We start from the raw sequence: 22,172 nt of genomic DNA on the forward strand, positions 1-22,172 counted from the left end.
CTCACCCTCGGGGTCTGACCAATTAAATGGCTGCTTCTTAGTGTGGCGTTCAGGAGAGATGACAGATTGAACACTGCAGCGGAGAAGCCTACACATTTAATTTCAGCCCAGGCATTTTGGCCCAAAGGGCGAGTCAATCAGGAAAGAAAGCAGTTCCGAGTACAGTCTTCAAACAAGCTGAAAACAGAATAAGCGGACCTGCAGTTTAATTACCACAGGATCCTTCTTCCATCAAAACTGATGACAAAGCTCATCAAGGATAAAGAGCTTGATACCCCTGTACTCCTGTGCAGAAAACAGGATTTACCAGACAAGCTCTTTCTAGACTAAAGAAGCTGCTGCTTTCACCAGCTACTATCACAGGGACTGACTTCTGGGCAACCGGGATGGAAACCTTAACAAAGGGGTGCCTGGCAAGCTCAGTGGGTTGTGAGTTTGAGCCCTACATTGGGTGTGGTGATTACTTAAAAATATTTGAAAAAACAAACAAACAAACAAACAAACAAAACCATTAACAAAGCCAGGGATTCAATGAGCAGGTTTCTGGCACAGCCCGTGCCCTGGGGAAAGGCAGCGCTTGGAACATGAGTTCTTTCTAGGGTCAAAATTATGCAGTTTGGGGGCGCCTGGGTGGCTCAGTGGGTTAGGCTTCTGCCTTCAGCTCAGGTCATGATCTCAGGGTCCTGGGATCGAGCCCCACATCAGGCTCTGCTCGGCAGGGAGCCTGCTTCCCTCTCTCTCTATGCCTGCCTCTCTGCCTACTTGTGATCTCTGTCAAATAAATAAATAAAATCTTTAAAAAATTTAAAAAAAAAATTATGCAGTTTGCCTTTTCAAAGTGGACCGCACAAGTTACTGCAGCCAAATGTATGGTATAGTGGAGACTCAACAAGGACTCTGAGCCCTGGTGTTATTTAGTCCCTTTACACCTAATTTTCCTCAAAAACACAGAACCAGCTTCATTTAAAGGGCACCAGAAAGGATTAAAATAATGCATGTCATGCATTTACTCCAGAGCCTAGCACCTAATAGGCGCTCACAAAAAGCTGGCCACAAATAAAATCTTTTTCAAGGTTCTTTAAAGTGATAAAATTTATCTGCTCTATCCCCTATCTACTGTTTTTTTTTTTTTTTTTTTTTTTAAGATTTTATTTATTTATTTGACAGAGAGAAATCACAAGTAGGCAGAGAGGCAGGCAGAGAGAGAGAGAGAGAGAGGAGGAGGCAGGCTCCCTGCCGAGCAGAGAGCCCGATGCGGGACTCGATCCCAGGACCCCGAGATCATGACCTGAGCCGAAGGCAGCGGCTTAACCCACTGAGCCACCCAGGCGCCCCCCCTATCTACTGTTTTTAAGACCTGATGATACCTTTACATCAGGCTCAATGTAGCTTTATCCCCACCCCCCACCCCCCACCCCCAGATTTTATTTATTTGAGAGAGTAAGAGAAAGAGAGCACGAGCTGGGGGAGAGGGAGAAGCAGGCTCTCTGAGCAGGAAGCCCAGTTGGGACTCGATCCCAGGTACCTGAGATCATGACCTGAGCCAAAGGCAGAGGCTTAACCCACTGAGTCATTCAGGCGCCCCTCAATGTAGTCTTCTCATTATCCTTGAAGAACTTATGGAATCCTGGGAGAACTTCTCTCATAGGGGGTCTGAGGTGTGACACTTCTTCCCAGTTCTACCACATTGCCCACAAGTCTGTCACTTTCCCCACAGCGCAGCCAGTTTAGACTTTCTGCCTTAGCTCCTCAACCCTCTTGGCCATCAGAGCCAGAGAACCGAACATCTCTGCCTCCCCTCCATTTCACCCCACCCGCCCACCTGGTGCTCCATAACCACCCTGCTGCACTGAAGTCAGATGGGGTCTAATGTTTTGCGATGAATCCAGGATAAATCCAGACCAACCACCCCCTTCCTCCCACAGACCTTTGGCTTAGTTTGATGTCTGATCTCAATCTGAAAATTATGCTGACTTTCTGAAATGTTTTCTGCGCCTGCCAGGATGTGATATGCCTACTATCTATCCCAAGGAGCAGAAATGGAGATTTCGAATTTGCCTTATACCACAAAGAAAACCTTCACATCCTCCTCATATTCTCTCCTTGGAAAGAACACCTGGACTTAACCTGGTCTTCGGGTTTTATTCTTTGCCACATATAAAGTGCAGACTGGCTCACATTCACCACTCCTTGACAGACTCAAGGCTGCCATAGTGCTCACATGGTAATGCTGGCCTCACCGATGCTAAGATGTGCCACGTGACCTATTTGCTCCTGGAATTACGAAGTGGAAGGACAGTCTGCAATGTGCAGGGATACAGATTGCATAAAAAACCTTACCCAGTCTTTCACCTGCCCCATATTCATTAGTTTATGGTTGGAGACCATCAGAATGGACCTGTTCTGGAATAGCTCATAGTGGCTATGATAATCCACAGATCGCAAGATTATTCCCCACAGGAGTTATTCAAATCCAGCCTGCGGACGAACCTAATAAAGCAGGATTCAGCAGTGAGAAGCAATGAGGAATGAGAAGGGGATTCAGAAAACAGGGGTTCCTAAAACTGCTTACCAGCTGAGTGACACATCCCCCCACCCCAAGAGAATTGCTTATTTAATGTCCTCTCCAGAAACTTGCCTATAGGGTAAAACAGTTCAACAGTTAGCATTAGATCCAGCCTCCAACACTCAAGGAAATTTTCAATTCAAAGTCTAACAAGGCCCTGGGATAATTTGTAAACTACCATACTCAGGAAACACTCAAAAGGTGTGCTAAAAATCCTGGAATTCAAAAAAAGGAACCTGTAATTTAAAATGCTGGTGAATTACAGGCTAAGATTTCTTATTGTTATTAAGAAATAAATAGCGAAGCACAGCTTGGATCCCTTATCTACCAAAAGTAACAGACCAGCAGGCACTCAGGGGTTTCACTTTATAAAGCACATGGATGCAACATGGTGTAGGTGAGGAAAACCTGTCATGCACCAGGAAGAATGGCCTGATCCCTAGAAGAAAGATGTGTCCCTGTATAAAGGCAAGGGCAGTGAAGGACTAGTTGCCTTAGCTTCTTTTCAAACCAGAAAGAGAGACGTCTTCTGTCAAGCTCAAATACTAGAAGTCTTGACTTTTTAACTACACCAAGTTTCAAAACACAGACACACAAAATTACAGTAAAGACAAGCACATCCTGTTTGCACTTGACTTCCTGTTCTGGGCCAGCTGATCTATTTACACTGCTACTGCCTAGCCACAAAACAGTAACCCTTCATATCTGCCAACAACCGGTTCACTGAGCACTATTTCACGGACAGTAAAATACATTATTCTACGAGTCGGGTAGAAAAGATTCACCTAAAGAGCACCAAAAACCAATATTGAGCCTCTAAGCCACTCTGTCTCTCCTATGCTTCCTACTGACGTCTGACCTACCTGATAAAAAATTAATACAAATAGGCTGAGATAAAAAAATTAAGCCCGAAACAAAATTTGGAATATGGGGGATGAGAAAAAGAGCAAGGAAGACTGGAAATGTTTTTATTATTAAACGTGGGCCCCTTTTCAAAAGTAGAAGGACAGATTTCTATCAGCCGAAAGCCCCACTGAGCAGACCCCCAGACGGGAACCACCGGGAGTGGTCACCACAGTTCATAAAGGGCCCTTCTGGTGAACACTGCCCCCAATCCAGCCAGCTACCAACCGGAGTCCACATGTCAGCAAGAGACCTGAAGCCCCCACTTGAAGGGAAATTTCCACTGTTTTCAAAGAGCTAGTAGTTCCCCCCACAAGCTACATTCAGTATTGGGAGTAAATGCTAGACAACAAATATCCCAGTTTTTATGGGCCCATCGGTTGGCCTCCTCAGGTCTGTATTCTCATCTGGAAAATAGGAAGGTAAGACGACGCAAATCTCTAATGTTCCTTCCAGCCGTCGAAAAAGTTCCAGGATTCAACACTAACAGTTAGAGGAAGCTTCTGCCGCTCCTGACGTTATTTCTTTGGTCCTGTAAGATATCTCTCATACCTCACAATTCACGGTATGAATATATGCCTTGATCTAGACCTCTCATGTACCCAAGGACTCTTTTCCCTCTCCCTTGAAATGTGGATCAGAAAGTTTCTTACTGAAGGCAAAATAACAAACCTTAAGGTTTGTTCTCTTGACATATGGTCTTTTTATTAAGATCTTAATGTAATCACCACTCAGTTCTCATGCTGGTCATATGATTCCTGGACAGGATAAAGCCACAAAAGGATGGAGAAAATCTGACCAGCAGCTTGTGGCCCTCCCACACAGTGACTGCTAATAGCGAAAGAATGAGGCAAAATCTGGGTAAGAAAAGGGAGTGTTGAAGACAAGCTGGTTGAGTCAGTGTAAGGGAAAACCCAGAAGAGAAGAAGAAATGAGGAAAAAAGAAGGGCAAAGAAGCGGGGCGGGGGAATCCAAACCAATGAGCAGAAACTTAAATTCTGCTTATTCATTCACCTATTTATTTATTATCTATCTATTTACATTATGTGCAGAGAACTGAACTGGACACTAGAGGAGACACAAAGGTCAACCAGATAGATCTGCTCATGAGGTTATGGTCTAGTAGGAGAGATAAAGGCATGCACACAAACTACTGAAATATACAGTAGAAAGGATATTGTGCCATAAAGGAGACATAAAAGAGAATTCTCTACTATGAGACCCAGAGGAAGAAGTGATTACTCCCAGTGAGGGATCAGACAAGGCGGCTTCATAGGAAGAATGACATTCCAAGCCAAAAACACAACAGGAACAAGGACACCCAAGCAGGAAATCAAGGACACATAGGTACAGTGAGTAACTGGATTTGATTTGAGATACAAGTGGGCATGAAGGGAGGGATGTTAATAACAATAGCTAGCAATCCACAGAGCCACGGCTAAATTGTAACTCTGTTGGAGCCAGAGAAGTATTCCAAAGTCAGACTCAGAATTTGAGTTTAAATCTAGTGGAGAAGGAAGGAGGGAGGGAGGGTGACAAGTTAGGAGCTTGCAGGACTCTCAGAACCCATAAAATTAAGATAATAAAATAAACGCAAAACCAGTGTGTGCAGATATTGAAAGTCCCTCCAATGTCTTCCAAACTAAAAGCAAGAAGACGGGAGGACAAAAGGGCTCAGGTGAAGGTATTATTAACATATTTAAACAAAGAACATGACCACATCTGGGCTCCTGGCAGGCTCAATAGAGCATGTGGCTCGTGATCTCAGAGTTGTGAGTTGGGAGTCCCACATTGGGGGTAGAGACTATTTAAAAAGAAAATCCTGGGGCACTCGGGTGGCTCAGTGGGTTAAGCCTCTGCCTTCGGCTCAGGTCATGATCTCAGGGTCCTGGGATGGAGTCCCGCATCGAGCTCTCTGCTCAACGGGGAGCCTGCTCCTCCCCCCTCCCTCTGCCTGCCTCTCTGCCTACTTGTGATCTCAATCTCTCTGTCAAATAAATTTTTAAAAATCTTTTTAAAAAATCTTAACAGTGATGACATCAAAGTGTGATCTACAAAGTTTAAAAAATCTAGAAAAAGTAGAGGAGGCTATTTTGACTCCATAATCACCCAAGACTGAGCAATACTGCAACTAAGTGACACGCCATCTTCTCTGCTGTGGGACAAGTTTCTTTCATGAAGTTTAAGTGGGAACTGCATACAGTAGCACTTAGGGGTGTGGGCTCCTAGAATCTGAGGGACTCGATTCCTTCCAATCTGAGTTCATCCTCTTACCAGCTTGGACAGAGCCTTGGTTTCCTCATTTGTAAATTGAGTACAACGGGCCCACTGGGAGAATTAAATGTCCTACTGTATGCAAAAGCACTTAGTAGAATACTGAGCAGATAGAAGGCAAATCAATAACCTTAGCTTTTTTCTAACTTCCCCCACAAGTATTCTATCATATTATTCCATGCTCACCAAGCAAGCTCAGTATTATTAAATTTCATTTCTCAGATCTCTTGATACAGAAAAGCAGTACCCTAGCAAAATCCAGAATCCTGTCAATAGGAAAGGGCTCCTTCACTCTGGAGTAACAAACTATCATTCCTTTCTGAGCACAGTCACCCAAGTCTGAATATAGTGCTGTCCCCAAAGACTGACTGATCATTTCCAGGTACAAAGCAAAACAAATTTTGTGGCCTGAGAACCAGACCTAAAATACAGTGACCAAAGCCCTGAGGGGTCTTCCTGAGAAAAGAGATGGCACCCACCAGGCTAGCCCTTCCTACTGCCACCCTCAATCTGCAACAAGCCAGTCTGTATAATGTGACTTTCCTGTACTTCTCCACCCTTCACCTCTCCATGCCCTTCAATCATGCACAACGGCAAAACACTTGATCTGCCTCTCTGACCTTCTGGAGGTCAAAGATCCCATCTTATCAGCTTGGCATTCTTCCCTCCATATTCCAGTATACCTTGCATCAAACAGAACTACGACATTTATTATAAAAATTAATTTCAAACACAGCTTCCTTGAACAACACAATCCATTGAACTCCACCAGCTCTACACCCTGAGGCAGGATTTATTGAACTCTTTTGATTTATTGAACTCTTATTCTACGTTTTTCTTCTCCTCTAACTCCCCAGCCTTTCCACACCTGAGCTACCAAGTATTACAGAAACGTTGGAAGACTATGGACTGGGTGCCCAGCAAATTCATACAACTGGGACCAAGCCACCACTGGGCTCCGAAGTCTTTTATTCATCTCTAGTTGATGACTCCACAGCAACTTTCCAAAGAGCAGCATTGCGCGGGGTTGAGGACATGGGGCCTAGAGTTAGACAGAACTTACAGTCTTCCTCTGTGACCTCAGTCAAGGTGCTTCACTTCCCTGATCTTGGCTTCTGCTTCCATAAAATGGAGAACCTAAATGAGGTAATTAATGCAAGCCCTTAACAACACAAAGTGCTCAAAAAGTAGGATCTGAGTCATGACTCTTTTCTACTATGTGTAAGCTCAGCCCCTCTCCCCTCCTAACTAGAAACCTCCTCACCTGCTTTACCAAAGCAGTTCGGCTGGGGTTCAACTACTTATTTTGAGGCAGTGGTGGTGCCGTGGGAATCATGGATCAGGAGTCCAGCTGGTGCCCTACATGAGATGTGGGACCATGAACCGTTCGTTTCACCTTTGCCTCCGGTTCCTCCACTGCAAATGAGTGTTTTAATATGTGAGAGTGAAATGGGAAAATATGAGAGCATCAAGCAGAGGAGGGGAGTAAAGGGGAAATAAGTGAGATAATAAGACCTTCAAGTAAAACAAACCTGGCTTCAAATTCCAGTTCTAGCACTTACCTAGCTGTGTGACCGTGGGCGAGTTTTTTGTGTGCAAAGTGGGGGCAACAGCACCACAGGGTTTTGAAAAGGTTTAAAAGAATGTACAGCTACTTGGCACACTGGTTTCCCCTCCTCCTTTCTGCCTCATCTTTCCCTTTCATCTCAAACATTCCCCTTTATTCACTAAACCAGTAGAGCACCATTTCTGACCATCAGTTAAAAAAAAAAAGTAGCACATCTCCAACATCTCTACATGTAACAGCAAATTAGGCAAGTGCTACTGTTCAAATGGTGCTACTGTACTATCTAAAACCCAGTACTAAAAAGAAATTTCAAAGAGAAAGATAAAAATAGAGGAAAAACTTAGTTCTAGTATTTCCTTCCCATACCCCTGAGTAAGGTCTTACATACCCTTCAAATCTGGAAATTCATTCTGGGAGTCACTGTAATATTAGGCACCCTGTTTAGACACAAAGAGAGAAAGTAGACTCGGGGCGGTCCCTGGCACGGGGACGGACACAAGGTCGGGGCTCAGCAGACGTCAGCCTCCGCACACCTGCTTCTCTGTGCAGGTCTGTGCAAGCGGGCTCTCAGCCTCTCCCCTTCTCTTCGGTTCCCTGCTTCCCCCACAAAGCAATGGTACCCTCCTTCACCCACAGGTCACACACGTGTTAGCTCACTCCACTCCGCTTCACAAAAGCCCTCTCCAACATCCTCAGAGATCTTCTGACAGCTAAATGCATGGCTTTTTCCCAAGTCCTCCACCTTCCTGACCTCCCTGCAGTCCCGGGCACCTGGCTAGCTCAGTCGGTTAAGTGTCCGACTCTTGATTTCAGCTTGTCATGATTTCAAAGTCGCAGGATTAAGCTCCTCGGTGGGCTCTGCACTGGACATGGAGCCTGCTTGGGATTCTCCATCTCCCTTTTTTTTTTTTTTAATTAATTAATTTATTTTCAGCATAACAGTATGCATTATTTTTTCACCACACCCAGTGCTCCATGCAATCCGTGCCCTCTATAATACCCACCACCTGGTACCCCAATCTCCCACTGCCCCCCTGCCACTTCAAACCCCTCAGATTGTCAATCTCCCTCTTCTTTTGCCCACCTTTCCTGCACATGCGCATGTGCTCCCTCTCAAAAAACTAAATCTATCCCACAAATACCCTATTCTCATCATATACAGTGCCATACCCTGCTCTGTGTGCTGTTATCTTTCTCAAGAACTAGAACACACACCTCCTGACTGGCCTCCTCTTCGCCGTTCTCTTTTCTCCATACAGTAGTCAGAATAATCTTTGACCGCTTGTTACTCTCCTGCTTTAAAACCTTCAGTGGCTTCCCATCATGCTTTTCTGGTAAAGCTTAAGACTCCCCATATAGCCCACAAAGGCCCCATGTGATGTGGGCCCCGACTTCCTCTCCTGCTTTACCTCATGCTGCCCCCAACCCCACCTCCATTCACCTCACTCTAATCCCTTGGCAGTCCTCCTTTCAGTTTCTCAAAAATAAAAAGACTACTCCTTGCTCCCAAGGTCTGCACACTTGTGGTTCCTTTCCTGCCTGGAACATTCTCCACAGCTCTTTTCACCAAGCTGGCTCCTTATCAGCCAGAACTCTGCTCCCCTGCCCTATAACACAGTTGTCTGGCACACAGTTGGAGCTCAATGAGTATTGTTGAATGAATAGACTCCATAGCCTTTCGTCAGAGAACTCCCAATCGAAATACCCAGAATCAGTCTCACCCTTCAGTTTCAGCACCTCGTTTCTAAATGCTTGCTAGATGGGTATCTGTACCTTGAATTTAGCATAGCAAGTACACTCAAGACCAAACCCTTCATCTCTTCCCAAACCAGTTCCTCCCACCTTCTGAAATTACACAAGCAGTTTAATCCACACCTCCACTTCTAAACCATGAATTTCCTATTCATTTGCTCCACCTGTCCACAATTCTAACCCCTCTTTAAAACTGAATTTAAGTCACTTCATTCATTCATGCATTCAATCAACCAGTTATTCATTCATCAAACACTTACTGAATGCCTTTTATGAGGCAGGTACTATGTTAGATACCAGAAAGCAAAGCAGACATATTTTTGTCTACTCTCTATCAAATAATCACACAAATGTTGTAAATTATATAAATTATAACCTACAAAATGCTACAAAGGAAAAAGTGCTAGAAACTAGAAGAAAAAATGTGAGGCATCAAAAAACATTCCTTTAATGATGTGCTGATTGAAGGAGACAGAATTTAACTAGGCAGACTAGAGGGTAGAACCTGCCAGGCAGAGGGTTCAGCCAGGTCCTGGAAGCAAAAGGAGATCAGCAGGCCTATCTTAAGGTACCTACCATTCTGCCTTATATATTATACCTATCAGAATCAGTCTTGTCCCCTTCCCCAACCTCTATCCTCATTTTACTGTCACCTGAGAAAAAGTACATACAGTGTCTCAGGTGCCGCCACCGCCCCCCCAGGAGACCTGGATTAATGAACATGTCTGGTACCTATGGAAACCGTGCTTATAAAAATCTCCCAGACAACTCTAATATGCAGCCAAGTTTATAAATCAAATGCCTAAACTATCTACTCAATAAACATGTATCAATTAGTCTCTAATTAAATATCCCTAAGGTTAACATGATAAACTCTTTCCAAATTGGTCACAATAATCTCAACCATACTGTATGGCCTTTAGCAGTGTGACACTGATACTTTACCCTTCCCGAAGTGTCCTCTCCCCTTCGACGTGGGCTACATTTGTGATTTTTTTAACCAAAAGAATGAAGGAAAGTGATAATGAAGGACTCTTTCATTCTGGCTGCCCTGGAAGCCAACCACCATGTAAAAGGAGCCCCATATTGATTAATGACTGATGAGAGACCAAGAGGGAGTCCAACCTCAAGGAGGAGAACCAAGATGTCTCGGCCAACAGCTAGCACAGAAACCCACATATTTTGAGTGAAGCCATGTTAAAGCTCCCAGTCCAATGAAATCACCTGGGCAAGGTGGTATGTCCTTCTTCCCTGGATTACAATTCACAGAATCATTAGCCATAAAATGGCTGTCATTTGAAGCTACTAAATGTATTAGGATGATTTGCAACACACTGGTAGATAACTGAAATAGTCAGAAATCCAACTCACTTTCAGCAATCATACAACTGTTTCCCAGCTTTGCTGACCAAGAAACTCTTCTTCATATTCATTACAATTACTCCCCCTTCAATTTAAGCCCATGTCCTCTTAAATCTTTGAAGTACGGGAAGAACAATTAGTTAAAATCCCCCCAGCAAAAACTATTCTTATACTTGAAGATGGTAATCGAGCCATCCCTTAGCTTTTCCTTCTGTAGGCTAAAATCATTCCTTTTTAAAAAAAATTTATAATGATAGGACTTATTTTTAAACTTTTTAATCATTTTTATCCTCTCAAGTATTGGGGTGGCGGGGGTGGGGAGGGAACGACAGAAACTAGATGCCACATGCCAGTACTTAACAGAGATTATTTCCTAGCCCTTATGGTTCATCTTTCCATAATCCAATTCCACAAAAGTTTATTACCCTACAAATGTAACCATTTGCTGAAATTACCATGAAACCTTTTGGGTTCTTAACACTCCACTTACTCTATCTTGTGCTGACTCCCTTCACTCATCAACCTAGTCTGACACTCCATTATTGAAATAGGTTTTCAATAAATTCTAGGTATTTGAAGCACAATAGAAAAGCTTGAGGTTGGAAGGCAACCCATTAATTTCAATCAAGGTCTCTAAGCACATTCAAGGCCTTTCTGTAGGTCAGAAGGCTCTGAGTACCTCCTTCTACTTCGACGGTAAAGTGGCCTTATAAAAGGCAAGATCTTTAGCACTTGCCTACTGAGCAAAGGCACCTTTTTTGTAGAAGCCAATAGGGTGTATTTAACTACAAAGAGACAAACCAGTTGCTTAACGCAATGTAAAAACACGCTCTCTCTCTGAAGTCTTACCTGCATGTATACTTCAATGTCAAAAGTAGCTTTATAATCACCAGTAAAATAGGGATAATAAAGCCTACCCAACACAGAATATTGTAGGTGTCAAATAAAATGATACAAGGGAAATAATTTTGTAAAGTATTATAAAAATGTTAGGTGATAATGTGGAACTAAGTTTAAGTTTCAGCAAGCCCAATAAATCTTCAAATTAACTTCGAATGGTTACCTGATGATTTCAGGTGACCTATATGGAATAGCACCACGGGCTCAAGTTCATCAAACAGGAACTAAAAACATGCCACCTAACAAGACAGCTTACGAATTTTATAATACTGCCAAGACTAATAAAGATGTTTGGACTAATGATTTGACACTGGGGACCCACTTCAGCCACTGTCTGATAGTGTTGGGCTCTAGGCCAGGGAGCAGGTGTGTAGAAGGAACAGTCTACTAGAAGAAATAGACAGTGCTGTGGAAGTCCAAATAAGGAGGAACAACTCTAACTCTACTTGACGAAGGTAGGGAAGGTTTCACATATGAACTAATAAGTCTCCTGGGGGATGAGTACTTTGCGAGTCAGCAGGATGAGACAACTTCGCCTAGAACAACATGCTATAACCAGAGACTGGGAAGATGGGAGAAATTCGGTGAGGATGGAGAGGAGAGAAATGACTAGGAAAAGGAGAGAAGTAAGCCAGGTAACATTAACAGGTAGGACAGGGTCACATTGTGAAGGGCTTTACCTGTCAAGCTAAGTAGAAAACAGGAATCCAATGGCACTCTGAAAACCTTAGAATGAGAACATTTGATTTAGGCCTTTTAGGAAGATAACTTTGGCAACAATGTGGAGGGGACAAAAGCAGAGAAAGACCTAAGGTGGGGTGGTAAAACCCGGTCAAGACTGGATGGAGGGGGCACCTGGCTGGCTCAGTCAGCAGAGCATGCAACTCTTGTTCTTGTCCAGTAGTTCAAGCCCCACACTGCAGGGTAGAGGTTATGTAAAAATAAATAAACAAACAAATAAATAAATAAATAGTTTTTAAAAAGAAGATTTGATAAGGCTCTCAACCAGAAGTTACAAACTCAAATTCCTGGAGGCAAAGTGGGTAAAATGTGACATCTTTAGTCTTTAACATCTGGGAGAATGGTTACCTGTAATCTTTGAGAGTGCAGGCCCCATCTCTAAGTATTCACACACAAAATTCGAAGACATTGGGCTGGTTAAACAAAATGTCTAGTAAATTAAGGCAATACAGTGGGAATGAAGGAAAGCCACACATCGATCAAACGGTACCCCAATAACATCTTCAAAAGCTCTTAGCAGAGGGGTGCCTGGGTGGCTCAGTCGTTAAGTATCTGCCTTTGGCTCAGGTCATGATCCCAGGTCCAGGGACCGAGTCCCGCATCAGGCTCCCTGCTCCAAGGGAAGACTATTCTCCCTCTCCCACTCCCCCTGTGATTCTGTCAAAAAAATAAGTAAAATCTAAAAAAAAAAAAAAAAAAAGCACTTAGCAACCATGGACTTAGCATATTTAGGTGATGTGAGGCATAAACAATGAAGAGGAAGACCTGATGGACATCATTAACAGAGTTGAAACCTACAGCAACAGAAGCAGCTGACTGGTCCTCAGTGGGAAGATAACGTATGCCATTTTAGATCCCTTTTGAACACTCTGGTAGGTTTTTCAAATTGGGTAAAGTTTATCAAGTTGGAAATAAAGATCTGAAGCTTGGGAGAGACAGCTGGGCTACTAAACATACGGAGGATAGCTGAATTTACGGGCCTATTTGAGATCCTTGGAGTAAGGGGTATGGAAGTGGAAAGATGCCCAAGGTGAAGTCTTGGAGCCTCTCAACGTTTATGGGATAGCCAAAAGAGAATGCAAAGAAATAATAGAAGGATACTCTGGAAACTCAGAAGAGACAAGGTAACCTCAAAGCCAGATGAAGAGGGTCACTGGGGGAAAGAAGAATGGCCCCACAGTGCCACATGCCAGGCCAAGATTAAGTAAATTGGAGGCTGAAACCACAACATTGGGTTTGGTAATCTGGAGTTTACTTACGATCTTTAGGAAAACATGAGTAAGGTAATGTGGGCAGAAGCCAAAATAACAAAGGATTGATAAGAAAATCAGAGTTGAGGAAGTATACAATATAGGTTCCTCCTCATTCTACCCTTACTGAGAACCAACCATGTCCCAAGGAACATGGATATCATTCTAACAAAACAGACACTGATTCTTGACGTACGCTATGATCAGAGTAAAGAGTGCTGTCCTGTGTACTTATCCAATCTTGGTGAGTAAGAAGAGACTCCATGGAAGAAATGACTTTGGCTCTGAAGCCAGCCAGGTGAAGTTGGGGCAGGGTGTTTGAGATAGCTGGCTGGTTTAAAGGCCTGGGGTAAAAGAACACATGGGCCATCTGAGGGGAACTGTAAGGAGCAGAAGCAAACTCTGAGAGGGGCAACTGCCTAGCAGTGAGGCTTAAGTGTTAAAAAGTTTCGAAATGAAGAGCAGGAGGGAGATAGAGCAATAGTCTGAACAGAATTAGGGATGAGGGGAGGTTCTTCATGGTACCTCAGAGAAAAATATGGAAACTCGCTGGTAAGAGTGTTTCCCTACAATACAATATTCCAGTGATTAGATAGATAATAAAATATATTTGCTTCTCTCTCTTTCTTTAATAATTGTTTAGTTTGACTAAACTATTTCTCACAGGACACAAAAAAGGACAGAAAATACAAGAGGAAAAGATGGATAAAAGCTGTAAACCTGACATGTTTGTCTTCTCTAAGGTTTCTATGATAAATGGTCTACTTAGGACTAAAACCACATCCAGATCCCAAATGAAATGAAACTTTTCCCCCTCAAGACCTCTTCTAAAGGCCTAAGGGACTGACTTTAAGATACCCGTACTGCTGAGGCAATTCTGAAGACAAAGGATTTCCCGTTCCTCCTGCAGCTCAGTCTAGCTAATAAAACGAAGAGAAAACAGTCTAGGGTTACCTGATTTTGCCTGTTTCAAAACATTACCACAGCAGAGAGCAAGCAGCCTCCAGTTCCTGCCGCTGAGGTCCTTGGAGCCATTTCAGATGAGCTCATCTCAGGAACCAACAGCAGCAGCTTTCAGGCAAAGTGAATGGTGCCGCCTGGGGACGTGTCTTTGGTAAGTAAGCAAGATTGCAACAGAGCAGGCAGTTTACCCAGGGCAGTGCTGACTCATGCGAGGCAAACTCCTGCTTCCCAAACAACCCAGCCGGAGCCAACGCAATCAACCGCAACTCAGAAAAGAAGAGGTGCCCCACTGATTTTTTTAAATGGAGTGCTGACTACTGAGGGCTGGTCCCTCACTCCCCTCTTGCTGGTTGCTCAGCAGCCCCTGGAGCCCTTACCTGGAAGGCTCCAGTGGTCACATTCTGAAATTTCATTTGAGAACAGGCTGGGGCTCAGGACAGCAAGATTAATGAAGGTAGCAGGTTCACGGCCTTGAAGTTCTCCCCTGAGAGGCTGATAAAGAAGTCACTTTGCATTTATAAATTAGAACATCTGGGTCAGAGGAAATGAGGAACTTGCCCGGTCATTGCTAGTTGGTCAAATCACCCAAGTAAATTTTTGTCAGCTTTAACCAGGCTCCCCTTTCTGTTTCCCCATTAGGCCATCCCTGACCTCTCTACTTCCCTAGACAATGCAGAATTTCTAATTAAGACAGAAGTAACTGAAGGCTTTAATCAGCTGCCACACACAGTTAAAGCCACATTATCCACCAGCATACCTACTGGATGCTTAAGGAATCCAGGAGTCTCTGAAAACTGTATTAACACTTGCTTTTAAAAGAAAAATCCCTAAATCTGTGTCGATTCTCCTTTATTGGCCAGCTTATTAAAAAAATCTATTCTAGAATGACTGGCTCATCAACAGCTATTAATTATTATTGAATTTGCCCTGACCAGCTAGAATGGTGCTATACAAAGAAAACAAAAGATTAAGCCTTTGCTTTATGTGGGGTTGTTCTTTTTGTTGTTTTTCATTAGACAAGAAAGAAACATTAAAGTTCACATCAGATCCTTCTGCTCCCTGCTCAAAACTTCCCAAGGCCATCAGCTTTTCCTCAGCATGGGCATGCAAGGCCACCACACCTAGCCCTGTCCATTCTTCAAGGTAGGTCCCCTGCAGCGTGAACTCTGGATGTAGCTGCCAACTCAGCTTGTCACTCAATAAATGTTATTAGGTTAAAATGTACATGCAGACTGTCAGAATTTGGGTTTAAAAACCATGCTACTTAATTCTATTCCTTTTCAAGGGGCTAGTTTAAAAAAAGTTATTTATCCAATTGGCTTAATTCCCCTTAATTACATTATTCCAGTAGGATAGCCACACTGAGCTTTTATAAGGTTTCATAAAATGTTTCCGCTTTTATTCCTCCCTTTCAGTGTTTTCCTTTTCAGGAAATGGCTGTAAAGTTTTCCTACAGTATGTGTTAATTAGTTCTTTGCAAATGATAAAGACATCTTTAGAGCAGTTGGCAACTGTTATCTCACTGACCACACTTTAAAAAAAAATTTCTGTAGTTGCTGATAAGTCACAAACATTCTAATATGAAGCAACCCTCAAGACACATACAGAACGGACAAATAGGAAACCTCTTTTGAAAAAACCCATTATTGTTAGAAGCTTCTGGCACGTTCTATATATTGGTTAACTTTAAATAAGGAAGAGAAAATTCAGATAGTACTGTGGCTGGGAAGTAAATGTGAATTATATAAAGAAAAATACAGGAGCCAGAAGCATCAGAATTTCCTAATTCTGCTAAAATAAACACCATTTAGCAGGTGAGAAGAACTGTTGCAGATTATCATTTCCCTGTTTTGGATTCTGTACAGTTCCCATCTTTTTCTCCAAAATATAATCATACCCCATCCCAGTTCCTTCTTTTAGGCTGGAAAGGCTGAGGATTACACTGATTTAGGGCTTTAAAAAGAGGCTAAATCTGAGCAAATGACTTCAAGTACTTGAAGTTTTGTGAGGTTACATGAAAACTATGAGACTATGAAACTATATGAAAATAAGAAAACTAATTTGGCTTTGTGCTTAGTAATTTCTCTCAATGCATTATCTTAAAACTCAGACAAGTCACCACCTAAAGGTACATTTTATGGGTGGTCATAAAAGATATAAATATCACTAAAGTGTGTGTATAAAACTTGCACACACTCATACTCACTGTTTTTCTTGAAGAGGAATATGTAATGCCATTTATAGGCCACTTTTTTTTTTTTCCTGCAAGAGATCTTAACATTATAAACAGTAAGCAGGTGTCAAAAGAGAAATAAAAATATTCACATCTCATGATTCTGTAGTCTTCCAAATCCGTGGAAAATTACCAAATACATACAAAAAGATAATGGGACGATACACATACCAGGGAGGGAGTTGTGGTGGGAACAGATCAAGGAGTTATTCTTAGCTTTATGAGTATTTGAATTTTTTATTTTTGCAAGAAACACATATTCAAATATTAGTAATTTAAAATTGGGTTAATTTAAAAATTTTTACCATTTATGAACTAATCTTTCCCCTTTCTCATTCTTTCTTCTTTTTTTTTTTTTTTTAAGATTTTATTTATTTATCAGAGGGGGGGGGAGAGAGCGGGCACAGGCAGACAGAATGGCAGGCAGAGGCAGAGGGAGAAGCAGGCTCCCCGCGGAGCAAGGAGCCCGATGTGGGACTCAATCCCAGAACGCCGGAATCATGACCTGAGCCGAAGGCAGCTGCTTAGCCAACTGAGCCACCCAGGCATCCCTCATTCTTTCTTCTTAACAGCTCCTTTTTACCTTCTTTTCCCTCCCCAACATCCTAAATGATACTGCACATTTATTCTGTTCAACAAATTAATCCTATTTATGTCCATATCCTTTTTCTTACTGAGAAGGAGCTGACTTGATGAATCCAAGTTTTCAGGAACCAGTGGCTGGCTATCTCTCCTTGTGGAGACTTAGGGACATTGCCGAATTCTAATCCTTGGAGTTGTAGGATCTTACATTTTTTTCAAAAAACTAGAGTACCTCCTCTTCGAAAAAGACAAATGAGCACCAACCAAACATCTATCATCTAATAAATCACAGAAATTAAATATGAGAAATAAAGTAAATTTTAGGATACTCGACAATCCACTCTAGGGGTACTTAACAATCAACAGAAGTGCTTATTAAAAACGATTATTTCCCATCCCAGTCCCTCAGACATTCTGAATTAGCACAAATGCAGAGAAGGGCCCCAGAATCAGAATTTTAAATAAAGAACTCCCTCTCCCACATGATTCTGATGCAGGTGGCCTTGGATATTTTGAGAGATTGGTCATACAGCTATGTTCCCTGAGCACTGTTTACAAAATGAAAAGTTTCATTTCAAAGACCACCAAAATGAGCAGTAGTCTGAGAAGCTCTTGGACACTAGTCCCCTTACCCACAAGAACAGCCAAGAACATAACAATTGAACTGTATTTATTTTGTCAACTGGATCATTATTTTCTTCAAGCCTCCAGAGACAATTATCCTAACTACTCTTAAGGATTTTAGCTGTCACCCACAGTCATTACACGGAGACATTTTCACACCTGGGATGCAGTACAAGGGGCTTAATGGAATTTTTATGGCTGTGAAAATTAAAGTTCACTTGACTCAAGAGAATACTCAAATAAAAGAAGGAATAAAACCTCCCCAAAGGCGCAGGTTGAAAGTAGAGGCTTTTGACTTCCTGATGAGGCAGTTTTGCCCAGAAATTCAAACCATGGGATGCTATATAGCTCATATGTCTTCAGAGTACCCAAATGCCAACTTATCGCCACTGTATCAGCCAAGGCAGGCTCACTGTAACATTTGGAAGCACAAACCTCCTGTATAAAATGGCCTCTCCTGGGAGACAGAGGCTGTCGCCATGGCGGGGATCATTCCATCCTGGGGCCAGAAGGACCAGGCAGTGCCTTTAATCTTTAACGAGCCACTTTCATGTTCAGATGTAGGGTAGGAACTGGCACTGCATAAAGCTCAACCGGCCTCACAGCACTTTGCTGCAACCCCCACTCTCCCCACAGCTGTGTGAGGGCAGGCGAAGGGAGTCTGTCCCGGCTGGTACAGGTACCAGAACCCGTCCTATAACCTAACTGTGGGCACCCGATTATCCGTTATGGTGTAATAGTTCAGAAAGGTATCCAGTATCAAGGGTACAGCAACTGCTTACCTCAGGCACCATGAAATACTAGATCCCTAAATGTCAGGGAATTGAAAAAGCATCGAGCCTGCAGGAAAAGGGAGAGTCCAAAGGTGAGAGGACACAGGCTGAGGCCCTAAGACCGGGGGAAAGGAAGTCAGCAACATGACCCAACTGCCATCCTGGGGAGCGCACTTTAGAAACATGGCAACAGAAATCTTGGAACCGCTGGGCGCGTAACTTTCTATACAAAGCTATTTCTTCCCTTTTTTCCCCTGAGCTGCTAATACAGAAGGGCAGGGAAAGGCCCTTGTCATCCAAGTCCCTCACCTAAACAACTCCCAAAGCCTCATAATGAAGTGATTAGTAAGCTCAGGTCCTATTCCCCAGTAACGAACCACCCTCTCAGAACAAAAGATTCCAGCATTCAACTCTGAAGATTTCCTGAATGCACAGTTCTTTACTGTTTTACCTCTGGATTCTTCTCCTCAAATACATCTATACACACTCTCTTCTTTCTCTCGACTCCCCGCCACCTCCCATACTCATGCCCTGCCTCCAATAAGTCAAGACTTCCTGACTTTTCACGTTGGTTTCCATTAGAAATGCCACAAGATTAAGTGACCTTCTCACACGTTCCCAAGCCTAGGGGGCCTTTGTTGACATGTGTTTCATGCGGCAGGGTTACTCCTAGCCAAGTAGATAAGGTTACCTGTTCACCTACAGTTAATCTTCAAACTGGCTTAGGTAGGCTAGGGAAATAAAAGGTAAGACTGCACAGCTTGAATGTCCCATCAATGTAATCAAAATAATGGAAGAGAAAGAAAAGACAGGAGAGATTTCAAAATGAAGAATGAACTGTGCATTTCAGTAGCACTTAAGAAAACACTCCATCTGACTAAGCACCTGATTGAGTGAACAAATACCCAAAGGACTGTACATTCTCCAAAGATTATCGTGCTCACAGTTCTTGCTTTCCTCAAGGTTCATAAAATCAGACTTGCATTATTCATAATAGAACAGATAGGTAGATCCTAACAGCCAGAATTTTACTGATTTTCTTGCAAATAAAACTACAACTTTATTTCGACCAAACCCATGTAACAAGGAAGAAAATACATTTTGTTTAGGTCTTTCAAAGGTATCTCTCAACCCTTTTGTAAGAGAACAACAAAAAAAAAAAGGGTTAGAGAAAGGAATACAACTCTGTCCCAGGCTGAAGCACTTAAAAACAAAACAAAACAAAAAACCATCACAGGGAAAATGCCCATAATACATTCTCCACTGAAAACAAAAAAGCATTAACAGAACAGCAGTTGGGGACTACATAAACACACACATACACATATACACAGAGAGTGAAAAAAGATACAAAACATATAGCTTAAATGTCTAGAACCATTGGGGTGACTTGGTGGCTCAGTCGGTTAAGCCCCTCACTCTTGGTTTCTGCTCCGGTCATGATCTCAGGATTGTGACATCCAGGCCCCAACAGGCTCTGTGTTCAGCGTGCAGTCTGTTTAGGATTCTTTCCCTATGCCCCTGCCTCCCACCCCCTGGCTCTCTCTCTCTCAAATAAATAAAGTCTTTTTAAAAAAAAGTCTAGAGGGACGCCTGTGTGGCTCAGTTGGTTGAGCAACTGCTTTTGGCTCAGGCCATGATCCTAGAGTCCTGGGATCGAGTCCCACATTGGGCTCCCTGCTCGGCGGGAGTCCGCTTCTCCCACTGACCTCTCTCCTTTCATGCTGTCTAATAAATGAATAAAATCTTAAAAAAAAAAAAAAAGTCTAGGGCCACCTGGGTGGCTCAGTGGGTTGGAGCCTCTGCCTTTGGCTCAGGTCATGACCTCAGGGTCCTGGGACCGAGCCCTGCATCAGGCTCTCTGCTCACCGGAAAGCCTGCTTCCTCCTCTCTCTCTCTGCCGGCTCTCTGCCTACGTGTGATCTCTGTCTGTCAAATAAATAAATAAAAATCTTTAAAAAAAAAAAAAAGTCTACAACCATTTAATAGTAGATACTTCTGGTAAGGGAGATGTTTACCTTCTGCTTTATATGTACACTTCTGTGCTATTTTAGTTTTTTTAAATGAGCGGTATAAGCTAATTAATATTACGAGAAATAGGGATCACTTGACAAAATGAAACAATTTGAACAAGTTGGTAGGGCCATTCTAAGCCAAATTTTTAGCGTATTTAAAGCTATATTCACTGAGGCAAATTTCTAAAGAAGTTACCAGAAATTCATAGTTTGAGGATAGTATTATTTGTTCATCATCACTGGCAGCAGTGTGCCAGGTCCTGCCGGGTAAAGAAAGGGAGAGAGTCTCATGCTCACAGTTCTTGCCTCCCCCTCTTTCCTCTCTCACAGCCGGGGGACAAAAGAGCACGTCAACAGACCACTGAATGCTGTGTACAGAGGCAGTCTTGCAGCACGCTAACAATATGCGACTCAAAAATCTTTGCTCTTCATCAGGTCAGTTTTACCAAGTTATCTGATGAACTTAAAAACCAGATATGCTACCTAGGGGAAAAGCTAAAATCAAAAATGGTGACAATACCAAAAGCTAGCAAGGATGCGGAGAAACTGAATCTTCTACTTTGCAGGTGGGACTGTAAGATGGCACAGCCACTCTGGAAAACAGTTTGGCAGTTTCTTTAAAAAACTAAACATATACTTACCATCGGACTCAGCAATTGCATTCCTGGGCACTTAATCCAGAAAAATTAAAAACTGTGTCCACAAAACACCTGTACCCAAATGTTCACGACGGCTTTATTGATAATGCCCCAAACTGGAAACCACCAAAATGCTCTTCAACAGGTGAACGGTTAAAGAAACTGTTCCATTCACACCACAGAATACCATTCAGCCATAAAAAGGAGCAGACTATTGCTACACACAACTTGGATAGAGAGGCCTGAGTGAAAAATGCCGATCTCAGAAGGCCACATATTGTTATGACCCATTTCCATAACACTTCAGAAATGACGAAATGAGAGAGGAAGAGAGAGAGAGAGAGAAGAGATCACTGGTTGCCAAGGATTAGGGATGATACGGCTCTAATGGTGCAATTACTCATTTCACTGTCCAATCACCTGGGGGAACCCAGAAAGGTGAGAAGTGTGTAAAGCAAAGCACATTTCTTACTATTTTGATTTGCATCTGAACCTCGAGTCAGGAGCCAAAAGGCGAAGTAACCAAGCGCAGAGTGAACCCTGCTGTGGTTCCAGCTCAGCATTCAGTGGAAAGCATCCTGCTTGAAATCAGCAGCATCAGAACACTGCAGCAATTGGACAAAGAAATTGTGAAAGACGGGGTTACCAGGCAGGGCAGCTCACATTTGACAGCTTCTGACCACAACTAGCTTTTCTTACAGAAGTCTCAAGAGCAGTCTCCAAATGTGAGGGAGAGGTTAGCAGAAAAACTTCCAAGGATGCTTCCTCTGTGATTTCTTTAGGCCAGTCCTCATGGGGCCTCTGAGCAGGGGAAGCAGGACCCAGGTTTCAAGCCCAGAGAACAAAGTTTTACTTTCTGTACTGATCAGGACTTCCTCCTGAAAGTGGTCTGTCACCATTTATGCCACTATCGCTTACAAGAGGAGGCCAGAACTTCTATACATCTCATGTAGAAGCCACTTGACTGGGAAGGCCTACCAACTAACAGGAAGACACACCCCCCACAAGGAAAAAAATAACTAAAAAATG

The 22,172-nt window shown here is 42.9% G+C and overlaps 1 protein-coding gene across 6 annotated transcripts in view; it reads right to left on the reverse strand.

Annotated features, from left to right (window-relative positions):
• RFFL (ring finger and FYVE like domain containing E3 ubiquitin protein ligase) overlaps positions 1-22,172 on the reverse strand; it is a 66,333-nt gene that overhangs the window by 32,456 nt on the left and 11,705 nt on the right. Inside the window, exons 1-2 of one of the 6 annotated variants that reach the window (XM_032322756.1) lie at positions 8,526-9,355; positions 6,807-6,880 (exon numbers count right to left, since the gene is read on the reverse strand). The exons of 2 other annotated variants lie outside the window; for them this stretch is intronic. Coding sequence is in view for 2 of the 4 variants with exons in the window: in XM_032322759.1 (XP_032178650.1) it covers positions 8,526-8,565 (40 nt within the window). In the remaining 2 variants the exon portion in view is untranslated. Of the gene's footprint in view, positions 1-6,806; positions 6,881-8,525; positions 9,367-14,269; positions 14,577-22,172 lie in introns of those variants that run through there. 3 more of the 6 variants (XM_032322758.1, XM_032322759.1, XM_032322754.1) reach the window with 3 other exon arrangements.

The sequence above is a fragment of the Mustela erminea genome, chromosome 18 (genome assembly GCF_009829155.1).
Source record: "Mustela erminea isolate mMusErm1 chromosome 18, mMusErm1.Pri, whole genome shotgun sequence".
NCBI lineage: Eukaryota > Metazoa > Chordata > Mammalia > Carnivora > Mustelidae > Mustela > Mustela erminea.